Source organism: Hippoglossus hippoglossus, chromosome 15 (genome assembly GCF_009819705.1).
Source record: "Hippoglossus hippoglossus isolate fHipHip1 chromosome 15, fHipHip1.pri, whole genome shotgun sequence".
Lineage (NCBI taxonomy): Eukaryota > Metazoa > Chordata > Actinopteri > Pleuronectiformes > Pleuronectidae > Hippoglossus > Hippoglossus hippoglossus.
This window is the reverse complement of record NC_047165.1, coordinates 25,497,084-25,514,034: the sequence shown is the minus strand read 5'-3', so window position 1 is coordinate 25,514,034 and position 16,951 is coordinate 25,497,084. Positions and strand designations below refer to the sequence as shown.

General features: G+C 39.0%; 1 protein-coding gene and 1 long non-coding RNA gene across 2 annotated transcripts in view; both read right to left on the bottom strand.

Moving 5' to 3' along the window:
• hells (helicase, lymphoid specific) overlaps nt 1–8,235 on the bottom strand; it is a 38,058-nt gene extending 29,823 nt beyond the window's left edge. Inside the window, 4 exon segments of the mRNA XM_034609449.1 lie at nt 799–917; nt 5,924–6,021; nt 7,864–7,958; nt 8,008–8,235. Coding sequence (XP_034465340.1) covers nt 799–917; nt 5,924–6,021; nt 7,864–7,871 — 225 coding nt within the window. The 5' untranslated portion in view covers nt 7,872–7,958; nt 8,008–8,235.
• Nucleotides 8,236–16,580: 8,345 nt separating this feature from the next.
• Nucleotides 16,581–16,944, bottom strand: LOC117775929. Its single transcript, XR_004616356.1, has 2 exons — nt 16,766–16,944; nt 16,581–16,730 (listed from the first exon to the last, which is right to left on the bottom strand). It is a non-coding gene; the product is annotated as an uncharacterized LOC117775929 (long non-coding RNA).
• Nucleotides 16,945–16,951: the final 7 nt, after the last annotated feature.

Sequence of the window (16,951 nt, the reverse complement as noted above, 5' to 3'; positions counted from 1 at the left end):
AAATATATTGTATAAAATAGTGTTTTATATTAAACTGGGCCTAGTGCCATGTATAAAAATAGCTACCCTGTTATTGTGCATTCAATATTAAGCTATTCAAATAATACACAGGTTCATATATGCATGTTTTTATTATTGTGTGTCGCTGAATGTGTGCATTGCTGACTGAAAGATAACGTCTTCTGCCTCCATTTATCGGTTCGCTACAATATGTTGGATTCATGTTAATGAATCCAAAAAAATTAAAAATTAAAAAGATATAAAAAATTGTCTAATCAACCAAAAATGGCGCGACCCCCCCTGCAGTACCTCCGCGGACCCCGTTGAAGACCTCTGCTCTAGGGTATTAAGCTGTGCATCTTACGGTCATATATCATCAAATATTTCACCATAATGTTCAAATAATGTTGAACTAAATTCACAGATTCAGTCCACAGAAACACTTGAGTGCTTGTACGATGAAAAAGTACAGGGAGTGTTGCAGATATTTGTGATCTCTTTGACAGATAACTTTCACTATCTTTCACCACAGTGTTAATCTCGGTCTACCTTGCTATGAACCCCACGCAGCAAATAGGTGAGACCCCGACTCTCTAAGGGAGCAGCGCGGCTCACACACAGTGTGGCTGCTCTAACAAGATAACATGGGAACTGAATGAAAAACAAGATGTAAAGCATTTTAAATGCTGTCTAATCACACGCAGTCATACTAAAACCAAAAAAGCGATACGAATGACTCAACACCCAGGACTTGATGTGATGCAGCCATTTAAAAAAAAAAAAAAAAAAGGAACAAACCTTTTCCAACATTTCCTCCTCTTTCTTCTCGCCGTCCTTCATCAGCTGCTTCTCTTCTTCCTCCATTTCCTTGGTAATAACCACTTCAGGCGTCATATTCACAGATTTCACACCAACATCTTTAAGAAAACAACTGAGACAGTCAACATTGTGTCTGGCTCAACAACAAAAATGGTTTCACTTCTTTCCAAACTATTAACTGTCACAAGATATATGGGCCAAATTCACTAAATCGTTCCTTATAAGAAATTTCCTTTTAAACCCCGACATTCAGCGATGCTTTCTTTTCAGGGATTTGTTTTTAAGTAAGAACAGAACTCACACCCACTCAAGATCTCTCTTGCAAATTACTACAAATTTGCTTGAGCAAGAATAATTTGTGTTTTTTTTCCCCCCAATTGTACAGCTGTATATTAAAGGATTTTAATTAGAAAAATCTGGATTTTTCGGGCATATTTACAAATGGTGATTAATCGTGGTTAATCCACAGCTACCCTGTGATTAATCTGATTAAAAATTGTAACCATTTAACAGCCATTATATATATATATATACACACACACATATATACATATATATATATATATATATATACACACACATATATACATATACATACATCGTATAATATTAGATTAAAGAAAATGAAAAAATTATAAACTATATTACAAGTTTTTTCAACTGAGCAGGGGGTTCCAAGAGATGCCGCTGGACCTGAATAGGGGGGAAATCTCTCCACTGCCCACCACATGGTCCATGGAGTGGGTTTGTAGGGCTGCCTGCCATGTTACTAAGATATTTTCAGAAAGTGACAAGATTAATTAAAGGAGACCTATTATGCTCGTAATGGGGGTTCATCATTTTAATTTGGGCCACTACTTGAACAGGTTTACAGGCTCCAAAGTTCAGAAAAAAAACTTGAGTTCCTTTATTCTATTCATTGCTGCAGCAGGGGACTGTCACAGCCGGATTCAGCTTCTGCCCCCCCTTGCTAGAAAGCACAAGTCTGCTGTTATTGGCCAGCTAATGATGAGTTAGGGTACGTCATGATGAAGGGAAGCTGTGAACAGACGACGCTGAAATTAAACACAAAACTGACGATTATTTTTAATTATAAAAGGTGTATTAAATTTAAAATATGTTAAATAAAAACAGTTCCACAGTTTACACACCTGCTGTACTTTGGTAAATAGGCAAACTGTGTATACTGGGAGTCTTTAGTTTGGTTGTACACTGTGCAGATTTGATCTTCCGACTGCATTTGAAGGCAGTACCAAAAATGAAATTTAACTTCCATTAGAAACACTGCTCTCTCCTCCTCCTCCGTCTCCTCCTCTCGACCCAGCTTTGTGACCAGCGTTGTGACAGAGTTATTAGGAAAAAATAGAAGATTACACGTTTCAGCAGCCTCTGGAAAAGTGTTTACTGTGGAACAGAAGAGCTCCCTCTGCTGCCGACTTCGGGATCATAATTTGAGTCTTTTTTAAACTACTTCTCAGTAGTTGGACTTTTTTATTTCATGTTTGTGCATGAAAGCACTGTTGAGTCAGTTAAAAAAGGCTTAAGTTACTGAATTGTTATGTATGTTGTATTACCTTGTGTCCTTAAGATGCACTTTTTGGTTTTTAATTAAAATGCAGCTAATTGAGTGTAAAATGGAATATTTCCCTCTAGCATCGCCACCTGCTGGTCGTTTTGGTTTATCATTAAACTTATTTTTTTGTGTTGGCATACTGTGATATTCTGTACTATCTCAGGTTCAAACTGCACCATCTACCCACCATCAAAGGGTAGCTCCTCCAGTGCAGACATCTCTGCAGACAGAAGGTTACAAGTGAGCCCCACTGACTGCCCCCAAACCATTCTCCCCCTCATCCTCCACAACATCTTTCTCTGACTCATTCTCCAGGGTCACGATTTCACCTGTGCCAAGGCAGATGTTGTGGAGGACTGCACATGCTGTTATGACCTGAAATGGTGACATTTTTTTTTTTTAAATCAGTATAAAAAAGGTGTGGTGCACCTCCAGCGCTTGCAGGAAGATGACCTGGAAACTGTTTTTCATAATTCAAAAAGCACACACTCAAATGGACTGAGCCCTGGAATGATGCACTTGGCATGAACTGGCCACTTACAGTAAGTGATGCGAAAGACTGGGTGTTGGAGGCATGGGTACCCTCGGTCTGCAAGGATGTAGAGCCCTGGAGGAGGGTAGAGTAAACGCTGGTAGAGTGGACTGTGGCGAAGCACTCTTTCGTCATGTACTAACCCAGGCCACAAACCTGGCGGTGTCAATGAAGCGACCCTGAAGGTCACAACAGGCCTGCAACAGGAAAGCGGGGAGTAGTTTCCCGTTCCTGTAGCACTGACCATCAGGGCCATTTAGTGGCCTCCCTTTTCAGCTGAAAATCAGGCTGCATTTCCTGCTGGTTGAAGAACCTGTCCAGCCCAGACACGCTGAGATTTACCCTGTAGTACTGGGGTCTTTTCTGGTTTAGAAAGAAAAGGGGAGGAAAAACTAAAAAATAAACAGTTATTGAAATGTTGGATGAGGCTAAAAGCGCATCTATTTATTAAACCTTTTTTTAGCTCATAATTGACAACACCATTTCTATTGGATTCAAGTAAAAGTATGTAAGCATTATCAGCAAAATGTACCGAATATATGAAATGTAAAAGTACTTATGTAGCAAAATGACAGTTTTTATATCAATATTACTACTGCGTTCATCGAAATGTTACAATTTACTATATCTGTATGTTTTTAGTTGAGCTAATTTTAACAATATTCTGTTGCGTAGTTTAACCTTCATCAATTCAACATATTCTATAGGATCATCAAAATCAACATATGTATTAAGATGTGGTTTTCAGTAGACATGGTACATAAAATTGTGATCTGAAAAGTAACGAGTAATTTCAGCTGCACAGTAGGTACATATGCATCAAAGATGTAGTAGAAGTATAAAGCTGACCAAATGGAAAATACTAATGTAAAAGTGCAAGTACCTTGAATTTATAGTTAAGTACAGTATTTAAATACATTCCACCATTGGGTATTTTAAAGTTGTACTGTCTCATTTCAGTTTAAGCTACAGTTTACACAGCCAACGATGGATGGAGTCCCCAAATTTAGACAACAATATAGTCATATTTAAAACTGCCGTTTAAGGGTAAGCGTAGGTAAAGTAAGACTGTTGTCGGCAGTAACAACATCCGCTATGTCATTTCGAGGTCACAAAAATGTATATTGATTCGGAGTGTACTATGCAAAGACAATGTCAGACTACTTGATGTCATGTACAGCCACATGTCATCCTTTCACCGCTGGCTGTTGGTTTTTTCCTTTTTCTTTGTTGACCCATGAGGTTATTACGACACGGATTAGCGAAAGGAGCGAGAGTTGAAAGGCCAAAAGAAAGTCCTTACTAAAAAAAAACAGACAATGCCAGCCAAAGCTCAAAGGGCATCATATGAGGTGGCATATTTAATTGCACATGCAAAAAAGCCACTAACACTCGGCATGGGGATAAGTTAGCCAGTGAGCTGGAATCAGTGTCACTGTCTAACGGGACTATTGCCCAGTGCATCACCGTCATGGCCAAGGACATGAAGTGTCAGCTGGTTGATAGAGTTAAGAAAGGGAAAATTGCTTTCCAGTTAGATGAATCCACAGATATATCAAACTCTGCCCAGCTGCTTGATTTCGTCAGATACAGTTTTGACAGAAAACTTAATGCTCTTTTGCTCCCCGCTGGAGGGGACGTGCACAGGTGAGGACATTTTTACAAAACTAAAAGAAGAGGGACTATGTTGGGGAAATTGTATTGGTGGGTGTACGGACAGGGCTGGAGCGATGCTGGGGAAAAAGAAAGGACTGAAAGCAAGAGTCTTACAAGGGGCGCCGCACGTAAATTCCACACACTGTATTATTGACAGAGAATCTCTTGCAAGCCAAACACTTGAATCAGAGCTTAAACATATTCTTGACACTGCGATAAAAACGCTCAACTACATAAAAACACGTCCACTCAATATCAGACTGGCTCTCGCGGGGTAATGTGCTGAGCTGCCTGTATGGGCTGACAGACAAACACAGACATCACCTGCGCACTTGTTTATACCTATATGTTCACTCAGCCCTGCTGTTTATACAGGGAGATTCCCTGTATTCTGGTTATATTCTATTTCTTAAATTACTATCAAAAAATATCATCGCTGTAAGGCTGTTGTTCTTTTGTGTTGTATTAATGCCCGTGTTTGCATAGGCCTAATAGTGCGTGTGCATTGTTGTGCGCAACATTATATACCACATCCAGGGCCGGTGGGGGTCGCCAGTCTCTGGCACCGTTATTTTGGGGGTCGCGGGCTGACAAGTTTGGGAAGCCCTGTATTAGACCCTATACCAACTAGACCTCTAATTGAAAGTTCCATATCTAATCAGAATAGTATGTCTATTAACTGCCTATGTGGCACAGGCTTTTAAGTTTACAGTAATCAAATCTCTACTTAAAAATGCTACTGACCCAGATGTATTGGCTAATTATAGACCCATATCAAACATTACCGTATTTTTCTAAAGTCCTTGAAAAAGCTGTTGGTAACCAGTTATGCGATTCCTTGCACAATAATGGTTTGTTTCAGTTAATGATGGAGTATTTTCTCTGCACAGTCGCCAAAGTGCTTGCTCATTGTGGAAACTGTTAATCATGTTAAGAGCCTTCAGATAATGTATGTTCTGATTTGGCACTATACAAATAAAATGTAATTGCATAACTGGCATATGTTGCAATTTACAAAGACAATGGGATTCATCAATACAAGGACACGGGTGTGAACAATTTTGCAGTTTAAGAACACATCATGAATCTGACCTTGAGTTTTCACAGGAAATTTAAGAAAAAAGATATTGGTGAAAGAGGCCCAATGTTGGTATGATTCGACCCTGTTGGACTTCTGTTGATGAACAGGGTCAACAATAATGGGGAGAATCATGGGTAAAATGACACCATCATTATTTAAGCCTTAAATGACAATATTTTATAAAATTTGACTTGGATTAAATCCCCCAGTAGACTCCTCTGGGGTCTCTGAAGGTCACAGATTAAGGTGCTTTGTGACTGACCGTTGGAAGCTCCAGTCTCCATGGTTGTCCCCAGTGGCTCCTTTGATTCATCTGGTTTGGGGCAGTGAGGGGACGCACTGCGGCTTCCTTCCTTCACACTGTCATGAACGTAAATACAATCAGATCCAGGAGTTGAACTATTTTCCTAGTTTTGTGATCATGTTCTTTATATTTCACCTGGTTGAAAAAACACTTTCATACTGTCTTTATTATAACCAAGTTAACTTGCATTCAGCAGCGTTTCTTTTCGTATGATATTAAGACAAAACTTGGTTGCGCCGGTGCGCTTAGCTGGTGTGTCTTTAGCTGCTTTTAGACATGCACTGAACTCCACTTATATTAAGTTTTTTCTCTGGAACAGGTGCATGTGTGAATGGGAAAGTCTGAATGAGAAACTCCGGATTACATGCGGACTTTCTCCTCATGGCCACCTAGTATAAAGCCTGTAGAAATTCAGGAGAATTCGGTGTGTGAACAGACGCAAATATGAAACAAACAAAAAGGGAGAGCAAATATCTCCCTGTGAAAAGGCGGTGTCATACACGAAAAAGACAGAGACGAAGATGTCAAGAGAGTTTGTGGTGATAAAAACTGGCACCGCTGTCTGTGTATTGTCAAGAAAATCACTTAATCTATGCAGCGGAATTAATATGTCACTTCCTGTTTTGCAAGGCTTACTGAGGGTAAACACCGTAGCCAATTCTCCGGATTTTACCCACAGGTCACTTCTGAAAACGGCACGTGTGTATTTGATCGAGTCGTGTAACCTCTTTTATCTGAGAACGAGGCAGAGTTTACACTAACACACACCGGCACCGGGCCGGCCCCACCCATACTTACTTACTTCTGACTATTCATTATTCAAGTTTATGATATCTACAACACCATTATGACAAGTTCAAACATAATTTAAGGTATCCTAAATTAAAGCGAATTAAAGACATCTTGAACTGGCGTTAAAGATTATAATATAATATTTAAACTGAACTGTAGATATCTACAATGAGAAACCTCTCTATGGAGGCCTCCATGTTTCTTGTAGTTGCCCAGACTGGACAAACTAAACACCCTTTGAGTTTTTATGAAAACTGAAGGCTACCACAGGTTCTCTTTCATGTTTGGAAGGGGAGGATGAGGTGAGGGGTATTCAGCTGCAACATGCAACTTCACCACTTTATGTCACTAAATTCTACACACTGCAAATTTAAGTAAAATTTCTCTAAATTAATAAACTGTTTAAGTTTAGTGAGTGTTTTATTTGTATGGGATACTAGTAAATATTTTGCACTTCATGTAAATGTAATCAAATATTTTTTATTACGTGAATTTTGTCTCTACTCCGTTGACGTTTTTATTTAGAAAACCGGAAATTGTCGCTATCTTATTCTCGCGCGAAATCCGACTAATAATGCACAAATATTGCATGTATATGTTCGGCGATCGTATAGATTTTATATCCACTTTTCAGGTAGATCGCTGGTGGTGGAATGTTTTCAGCAAATGTCTTACTTTGACCGTTGGGGCCACCGTACTTTCCAGCACATGACAAACCGCATTGTGCTGTTGCGGGAGAGATTAACGTTTATGCATACGGTGGATATTTTATATCTACAAACACTATATTTTACCATGTCGTGCATAATGGCTTTAGTGTGAATAATACGATTAAGAGTTCATTCTGTAGACATTTACTTTCCAACAATCTAGAGGACGCTTTCAGAATAAACACACTCGTGTTAAGAAACTAAGAGATGAACAAATACTGAAAGAAAAAACTTTAAAAAAAAAAACTTAAAACCATGTCATAATAATGACACTAACCCTTCCAACACATTCTGGTCCCCAGCCAGAATTTTGTGGCTCAGGGATTATTGTTACACTTACAAACATGTTATGATATCTAACGTAAAACTTACTAGTGCGAAATATATTTTACTTACCAGCTCATTGTTTCCAACAGCGAAGCAGACAATGCGTATGACGTAAACTTTATAAGTTACTAACAAAGCTATTGTCAGTACTCATAAACGACAATTACATTAGCGTGTTATTTAAACATTTATAAAGCTGACTGTGTCAACAATGTGAGCAAACCAGCGAGCTAAGATACGATGTTAATAAAATGCAAGACTGCAGGTATCACGATATAAATCGACTTCTAATATATCACCATGTCCCAATCTGTGCAGACATATAGTGAACTACACATTAGAGAACAACAGTAAGTACTAACCCTCCTCAGTGGGTAGCTGCAACAAACAATTGTGGGTCCGAACAACGGCCTTCAAAGTAAGATTCTTAGCCCAAGGCATCCCTCCAGAATCCCCGGAAAGGTCGTTATAATCTCTTATTTTGAAATCAAAATCATGTCCGTTTAAGAGGAAGTGAGCTTTATCCCGGGCTGGGCTACTCCATTTCCCGCCAATGTGGACTAAACCACTACTTGTAAAACAGGGTAGTACGTGATTTGTGAGTGTTGATACTGCAGCATTTTAGAGATAAATGTGATAACCAGAACCACCATAAAGGTTACATGTCACCATCGAATCAACAGGAAAGCTATCTTGGAGACTACAGTTCATTTCATATCGCTACGCATAAATATTACAGCACTGAGACCCCTTTTGAAAGCTCGTAGGTGCCGCACCTTATATTTCCCGCGAGGTTGTTTTTTTTCCATTAATATTGGCTTTACGGCCTGCCTCTCTGGTCGTTGTCACCAAGGCTCACATTCAGAGAAGAGACCTCTGGTTGGAAATTCACACAATGGTTTTAAAATTACAAGGGGTGGTTTTAGAAGTACAGTTTTGTTGAGTCCCTGCTCGCAAACATAAATTGGCAAAGAAGGCTCTTGAAACAATAATAACGTGATTAAAGTAACTTATGTAGGGTTAAGGCAGGGGTCGGCCACCCGCTGCTCTGGAGCCTATTTTTTGCGAACGGTGAACTTAACGAATCAGTTTTCAGTGCTCCCAGATAGCGCACACAGGCCGCGGGGATCCGCCCCCCCCGCTCAGAGAGACGCACACAGTGAGATCGGAGCTCGTTCACATGAAGCAGCCGGTTGCTTCTTAACAGTGGAAACAGTGAAAACACCGAGTTTCTCTGGTCACAGCTGCTCAGTGAGACATTTTTTTCAAACCTTAAGTTTCATTGGTATAATAATTGGTTGTCCACAAAACAGTACAAACATATTTAGGATTGCAAGGCTATGTAAATTAATTTATAAAAAAGTAACTAAAATCTAAATAAATTGAATTACTAAATGTAAAAAAAGTAATAATTTTTCATACCATCAGCATAATAGCCCAAAAGTCCTTAAACAGATCTCTAAACACATTCAGACTCAACTCAGAGTTAAACATCCTCTACATATTAAGACCCCTCAATATATCTCAGACAACATAAATCAGAGTCAAAGGAGATTGACAAATATAGCTCAAGCAACTTATTCCGTTGATACAATGTACAGAAAATGTATTAGATCTTCTCTTTCCATTGTATGAATTTGATATTTAAATGGTAAATGGTGGTGGTCAACTTCAACCTTTTGGGCAATTCTGCTGCTGGATAGTATTTAATTCAAATTTTTACATTGTTCTTCTTTGGCCTTTGGAGGAATTAACCATTTCACATATTTTGAAAATGTCTCTGTGAAGATTACATTTTGTCACTTACTTTGATGTTTAAGCATTTTGTAAGTCATTTTTAAGTCATTAAATTCACATTTGAAAATAGGCTATTACTGATTGACATATGGCCAATATGTAATTCAGGCAAGAATATCCCAACATGATCTAGTATGTTTTGTACATCTTCACTGCTTTACGTAGTCAGCTATATTCCCTGTAAATACATTCAACTTTCTGTTGATTGTAATTGTCCTATTAAACCACAAGGTGGAGTTATGTGGAATACAATTATGGGTAAATATCATTTTACAATAGTTGAGAACTTGTCAGTGAAATATATAATTTTTGTCATCTTCTTTTGCTTTGTTTTTGTGACTCTAGTCCAAAAAACGTTGGATGATCTTTTTTCTCCCCATTTCCAATCTGCCTGGCTCTTGATTGTATGAACGCCCCTTTTTCCATGTAAAATATCATCTAATTAAATTGAAGGACCTATAGTTCCTCCACCATTGATAGTTTTATTTCATTCCATCCATATTTAGTTTCTCAATAAATCCTTTTTATTTTTGTTTGTGTGCTTTTGATATTCTTGCACGTCAATTGCTAAATGTTTAAGTTTGAATTTGAAACATTCCCATTTTTTTCTTTCTGACTTGCCTCACATAAGGACTTTTATCAAGTGCTTTAACTTGTTAAAAGAATTCCTCATTTAGTAGTAAATTGTTGCCAAATTTCCAGATATTTTCTTTTCCCTTTGTTTTTATTATTATTAATGATAGACTAATCATACAGTGATCTGACAAAGGCCAGGTTAATATTTTGCATGAGGGCTGCACGATATTAGGACTGCTAACATAGACCCCATACAGTGAGGGGTCTATGCAGACGCTGAAAAAAACAATTAAAGGCAATATTTCTATGCCAACATGGTTTTATTGAAAATTTTCCACCTGGCTACGGATGCAGGGACCACGGACAGCTCCACAGGCCGAGCGAGAGGGCACCAAGTCCGGGGAAGACATCCAGGGAGACATGCACAGCTCCACTAAGTCCACCAGCAGTGTTCATTTTTGGTCTTTTCATACATGTTTGGGCCGTGAAAATATTTTTGACAGTTTTTGGCGGCTCTGTCAGTAATTACTCCTCTGTGTCTGTAATACTTAAATTCGACTCGAAACAGCGTCATTTACATCATGTTTTTAACCTTAATGTCTACTACCGGAAGTAGCAATGTTACCACGCACCCCGTGAGTACCCTTGGGCGACAGCTTGATGAGTGAATTTTAATTTTTTGGTGAACTATCCTTTTAAGAGTTTTCAACTTTGTTGGCGTGGCAACTCACCGAATGTTGATGTTTACTTTTTACAGTTGATTGCAATTTTGTAGGGCTAAACATGCTTGATAACTCATTAAACTTGGCCAACACATAGGAAATGAAAAAAAAATTACTTCCCATATGGGTTTTGCATAAAGTCATGGCAAAATGGCTCCATAATGCCTCCTACAGAATATTTATGAAGTAGCCCTGGCGACATGTATGAAAATCAGTATGTAGACACTTCCATAATCAAACCCCCAGGAATAAAATTTTGTGTGAAGTTAAGACAAACCAGGCAAAAATGACCAAACCTCTCATACATTAGATGCAGACAGCACACCTACAACAAAACCAACTATGATCATTTGCTCTATAAGGACAAACCTGATATGTGTGGACACATCCCAAACCCACCTTACCTATTGACACAGAACAACCACAATCAACCTTCATTTCAATGAGCTTTGTTATTAAAAAGCAGTAATTGTCTACTAGATGATGTGAAAAGAGCCCAAACACACTTAACCTATTGCAATAACAACACAACCAATAGATAACAGAAGAGCACATACTTCTTTTAATTTGTTATTCATAATTGACCTATCAACCCTATGGTATTTTTTAATTCCATTCTTTCTGTATGCTGCTAAAACAAGCGAAGTCAGTCTTATCTCATCATGATTACAAAATGATTTATTTTCAATATCATGCATCGCAAACAACAAATACAACACTGTGCTGCATATGTATTTCATATGCATGTGTGATTGACATGATCTGGTCTGCACTTCATAAGTTGAAACGTAACACATCTGCAGCATACCTTTGAGCAATTTAATTTACAATTTCTGCTCAATTTCTGTCATTTCCATGAACTTATACTTAAAAAAAAACCTTCTACAGAATTAATCACATCTACTTTAAATTTGGTCAGCACAAACAAACAACCTCGGATTGCTCTGACTATTAGGGACCGAGCAGCAACCCCTGCGAAGACCCATTTGGGGTTGCTCTGATTATTAGGGTCTGACCACCGACTGGTTCAAGGATCCTGTTGAGAATGCTCTGATTATTTTCAAGGCCGGAGCAGCAATAGCTACAAGGACCCTATTGGGATTGCTCTGATTATTAGGGCATAGACACTGACCAGTGCAAGGACCCTATTGGGATTGCTCTGATTATTTTTAGGGCCCAAGCAGCAACAGCTGCAAGGACCATATTGAGATTGCTCTAATTACTATTGGGGCCAGAGCAAAAACAATTACAAGGACCCTATTGGGATCGGATTTGCTTCGATTATTATTATTTTACAAAAGCCTACAAGATTATTGCGCTAAATAGGCAGTAAAGTTTGAATGTGTACGTGTTGACATTCCTGTATGTAATTGTTCTTTTGAGGAATTCACTACTGATAGATGAAGTGATCACTGTGTCTCTGAGACAGAGTTAGTCTCTTGACCAAATTAAGAAAATCCATCTAGGATTTCAGATACATTAGATAATGTGTGATATGCTTGAGGGAATTAATGAAATATGCTTTGTGGTGTTGAATTACGTATTTATATCCTTTAGTAAAAGTACACAAGCATCAACAAAACATAAGTCTACGTATAAGTATATTCATTGTGTGAAATCTTTATCTTGATCTTAACAGCACAAGCCCTATAAAATAAATGTAGTAGGATCAATGTAAAATAAAGAAAATGGAAATACTGTAGAGCAACTGTACTGAACTACTTTACCACTCAGATAGTTTAGTTAAGTTTCATTGTATCAAAACACTATACTGCAAAAAAGATAGATGACCTTCGAGTTCAGATCCAAAGGAGACCATCACTTTCTGCGGCATGTGGAATTTCTTCAGTTGCCGCAGGAAGAACATCCTCTGCTGGGCCTTCTTGATGGTGGAGGTGATGTTCTCCGCCCACCTCAGGTCCTGTGCAATTATAGTCCCCAGGAATCTGAAAGACTCCACTGTTTTAACTGGGGAGTCGCACATGGTGAGGGGGGCGGTTTGGGCTGGGCTCCTCCTGAAGTCTGCTACCATCTCTACAGTTTTCAAAGCGTTCAGCTCCAGGTAGTTCTGGCTGCACCAGGAAGCCAGGCTGTCAACTTCCTCTCTGTAGGCGGCCTCATCCCCATTGGAGATTAATCCAATGAGGGTTGTGTCGTCTGCAAATTTTAGGAGTTTGACAGAGGGGTGGCTGGAGGTGCAGTTGTTTGTGTAGAAGTGAGGTGAGGAGGATAATTTTAAATTATATTCTAGATTTAACCAGAAGCCAGTGTAGTGAAGCTAATACTGGAGAAATGTGGTCTCTTTTCCTGGTTCTTGTCAGGACACGTGCTGCAGCATTTTGGACAAGCTGCAGAGTCTTTAACGACTTACTGCTGGAGCCTGATAATAAGGAATTACAATAATCAAGTCTGGATGTAACAAAGGCGTGGATTAGTTTTTCTGTGTCTTTTTGATAAAGGACATGTCTGATTTTTGAGATATTACGCAAGTGGAAGAAGGCGGTCCTAGAAATTTGTTTTAAGTGTGAATTAAAGGATAAATCGGGATCGAAGATCACTCCCAAGTTTCTGACTGTTTCATTGGAAGCAAGGGCAATGTCGTCTAGCGCAGCTATATCATTAGATAATGTATCTCTAAGGTTTTTCGGGCCAAGTATTAGAACCTCTGTTTTATCTGAGTTTAATAAGAGAAAATTGCGGGTCATCCAGGTTTTTATGTCCTACAGACATGCTTGGAGTTTAGTTAATTGATTACATTGTTCAGGTTTTATTGACAAGTATAACTGGGTGTCATCCGCATAGCAGTGGAAATTTACCGAGTGTGTCCTGATAATGTTTCCTAGTGGAAGCATATATAATGAGAATAAAATTGGGCCAAGCACAGAGCCCTGTGGAACACCGTGGTTAACTTTGGTGCGCACAGATGACTCATCATTAATTTGCACGAATTGGAATCGATCTGAAAAATATGATTTAAACCAGTTCAGGGTGGTTCCTTTAATGCTAATTAACTGTTCTAGTCTCTATAATAAAATTTGATGGTCAATTGTGTTGAATGCTGCACTAAGATCTAACAGAACGAGGACAGACACAAATCCCTGATCTGAAGCTATTAGAAGGTCATTAGTGACTTTTGCCAAGGCTGTGTCCGGGCTGTGATTAGCTCTAAACCCCGACTGAAAGTCTTCATATACATAACTTTCCTGGAGAAACTCGCAGAGCTGATTGGCTACAACTTTTTCAAGGATTTTAGACAGGAAGGGGAGGTTGGATATCGGTCTGTAGTTGGCTAAAACCTCCAGGTCTAGGGTGGGTTTTTTGAGATGGGTTTGATTACAGCTATTTTAAAGTACTGTGGTACATATCCTGATGATAATAACAGATTGATTGTGTTCAGTAACGTACTATCAATTAGGGGCAGAATTTCTTTAAGTAATTTTGTAGGAATGGGATCTAAGATACAAGTTGCTGGTTTAGAACATGAGATTATTTTGGTCAGCTGATCAAGGGTGATCAGAGAGAAGCTGTCTAAATAATTGGTAGGATTCTTAGCCGTTTCTGAGATTTCTGTTCTTGGTAGGGTATTAGTGCCAATTGAGGGCAGGAGATGTTTGATTTTATTTCTAATAGTTAGAATTTTATCATTAAAGAAGATCATAAAGATATTGCTATTTAGGGATCGAGGAATACTGGGTTCGGTGGAGGTGTGACTCTCTGTCAGCCTTGCTACAGTGCTGAAGAGAAACCTGGGGTTGTTTTTATTTTCTTCTATTAATTTGGAGTAGTATGCAGCTCTTGCTTTGTGGAGGGCCTTCTTATATGCTTTAACACTATTCTTCCAGGCTAGGAGATATTCAACACGGTTCCTTGAGCGCCACTTCCTTTCTAGTTTTCTTGACGCTTGTTTTAATTCATGTGTCTTGGAATTATACCACGGAGCTAATTTATTATGTTTTACACATTTCTTTTTTAGAGGCGCTATTGAGTCTAATGTTAATCGTAATGACTTTACAGAGCTATCGACGAGATGGTCAATCTCAGTGGAGCTCGGGTTTTTAAAGAATTTGTTGGTTATATCGACGGATAATACGGGTTTAAATGTAATTGGAATTATTTCCTTAAATTTAGCTACAGCACTATCAGGTAGGCATCTAGAAAAGGAGTTTTTTATTAGTGGCATATATTCTGATAATGAAAAATCGAAGGTTATTAAATTATGGTCTGATAGAATTGGATTATGCGGAAGTACTATTAGATGTTCAATTTTGACACCGTATGATAGTACAAGGTCAAGTGTGTGGTTACAACAATGAGTAGGTTGGTGTACACACTGACTGAAACCAATGAAACCAAAATGTGATTTCCTGGATTCTTTCCCCCCATTCTGTCTCTCATAGTTGAAGTGTACCTATGATGAAAATTACAGGCATCTCTCATCTTTTTAAGTGGGAGAACTTGCACAATTGGTGGCTGACTAAATACTTTTTTGCCCCACTGTATCTACAAAGCCCACACCATTTACAGGACACCACCTCGACAGCCAGTGGTTAAAAGACAATATGCGGCTAAACATGTCATCACCTGTTGTGTTAGGAAGAGGTCCAGAGAAAACTACAGTTAATGTGGAGTCGGTGTGTGCAAAAGCACACACCGACTCCACATTAACTTTAGTGTCCTCCGACATACGAAGCCGGGAGTCGTTGCTGCCGACGTGAATTACTATCTAACTGTATTTACGTTTAGTTTTAGCCAGCAGCTTCAGTTTGGATTCGATGTTGCCTGCTCTGGCCCCTGGAATGCAATTGACTATGGTCGCTGGTGTCGCTAACCTCACGTTTCTCAGGACCGAGTCGCCAATGACCAGAGTTTGCTTCTCAACGGGTGCGTCGCTGAGTGGAGAGAATCTGTTTGAAACGTGAGCTGGTGGGCCTTTAATCTTTTAAGGGTAGCACGATGCCCCCTCCGGACAGTCACCCAGCCGCCCTGGGCTCATGGCTGCACGGGACAGGTCGAGGGACTGCTAGCGGAGGCTAAGCTATGTGCTAAGCTAGGTGGCTCCGCGGCGGCTAGCGGTGGCTGGCTAACTACAGCTAACGGAGGTTCTAAGCTGCGGAGCCGAGCTTCTAAGTCGCTAACTCATTCATCTTTTTCATGTAGGAGATTATGTACTAATCAAATCTGGAAAAGTGTCTCTATCTCACATAGGTGAAAGGCCCATTCCAGGTGCTGTTAACAATCAGAACAGCCCTTAAGGTCCAAGGTAAAGCAGAATGGATCCATGCTTCAAGATACATGCCAGTCCTTCCCCCAGGCGCCCATGAAGAGGTAACGTATAGAGGGAAACAGGGAGTGGTTCTTCATCCTCCTCCTAATCAGGGCTGCAACTAACGACGATTCTGATAGTCGATTAATCTATTGATTATTGAAACGATTAATCGACTAATCGGATTATGAATCACACAAATTCTCAATTGATCTTATTTAGCCATCAGCTTTTAAATTTAGCTTGAGGTTGTTCGCGACATGTGATGACTGACAATAAAGACAATAAAGATCGATACTTCATTCAAAAATGTCTTTTAATAAACTTTGCTGCATGTTAGGCTACTATTGATACAAAAACAAAGACAAATCTAGTTTTTGTCAATTTTAAACCAAGGACAGGCAAAGTGCTAATATTAAAAAATCAAGTTAAATTCAAGTTTCCCTTTTTCCTGTGAACCAAGAATAGGCCAAGTGCCGATACTAAAAATAAATAAAAAATCAAGTATCCATTTTTTCTGTAAACAAAAGGACAGGGAAAGTATCAGCAATAAAATCATCAACAAACGAAACTACAGTCTTCTTCGGACTGCATAATTGTAATTAAAAAAGACGTTGTCAGGCAATAGGATAACATTACACTTTTAAACTCGTTAAAAAAAAGTAAAAAAAAATCTATATTCAAACCATATTTTTGTAATGGATTCTAGAATCCTGCACACAGGTATTGTGGGAGTTGCCAAGACAACTCCGTTTATATAGCAAGCTAGATAACAGGCTATCTTACCGAGGCGAGTCTG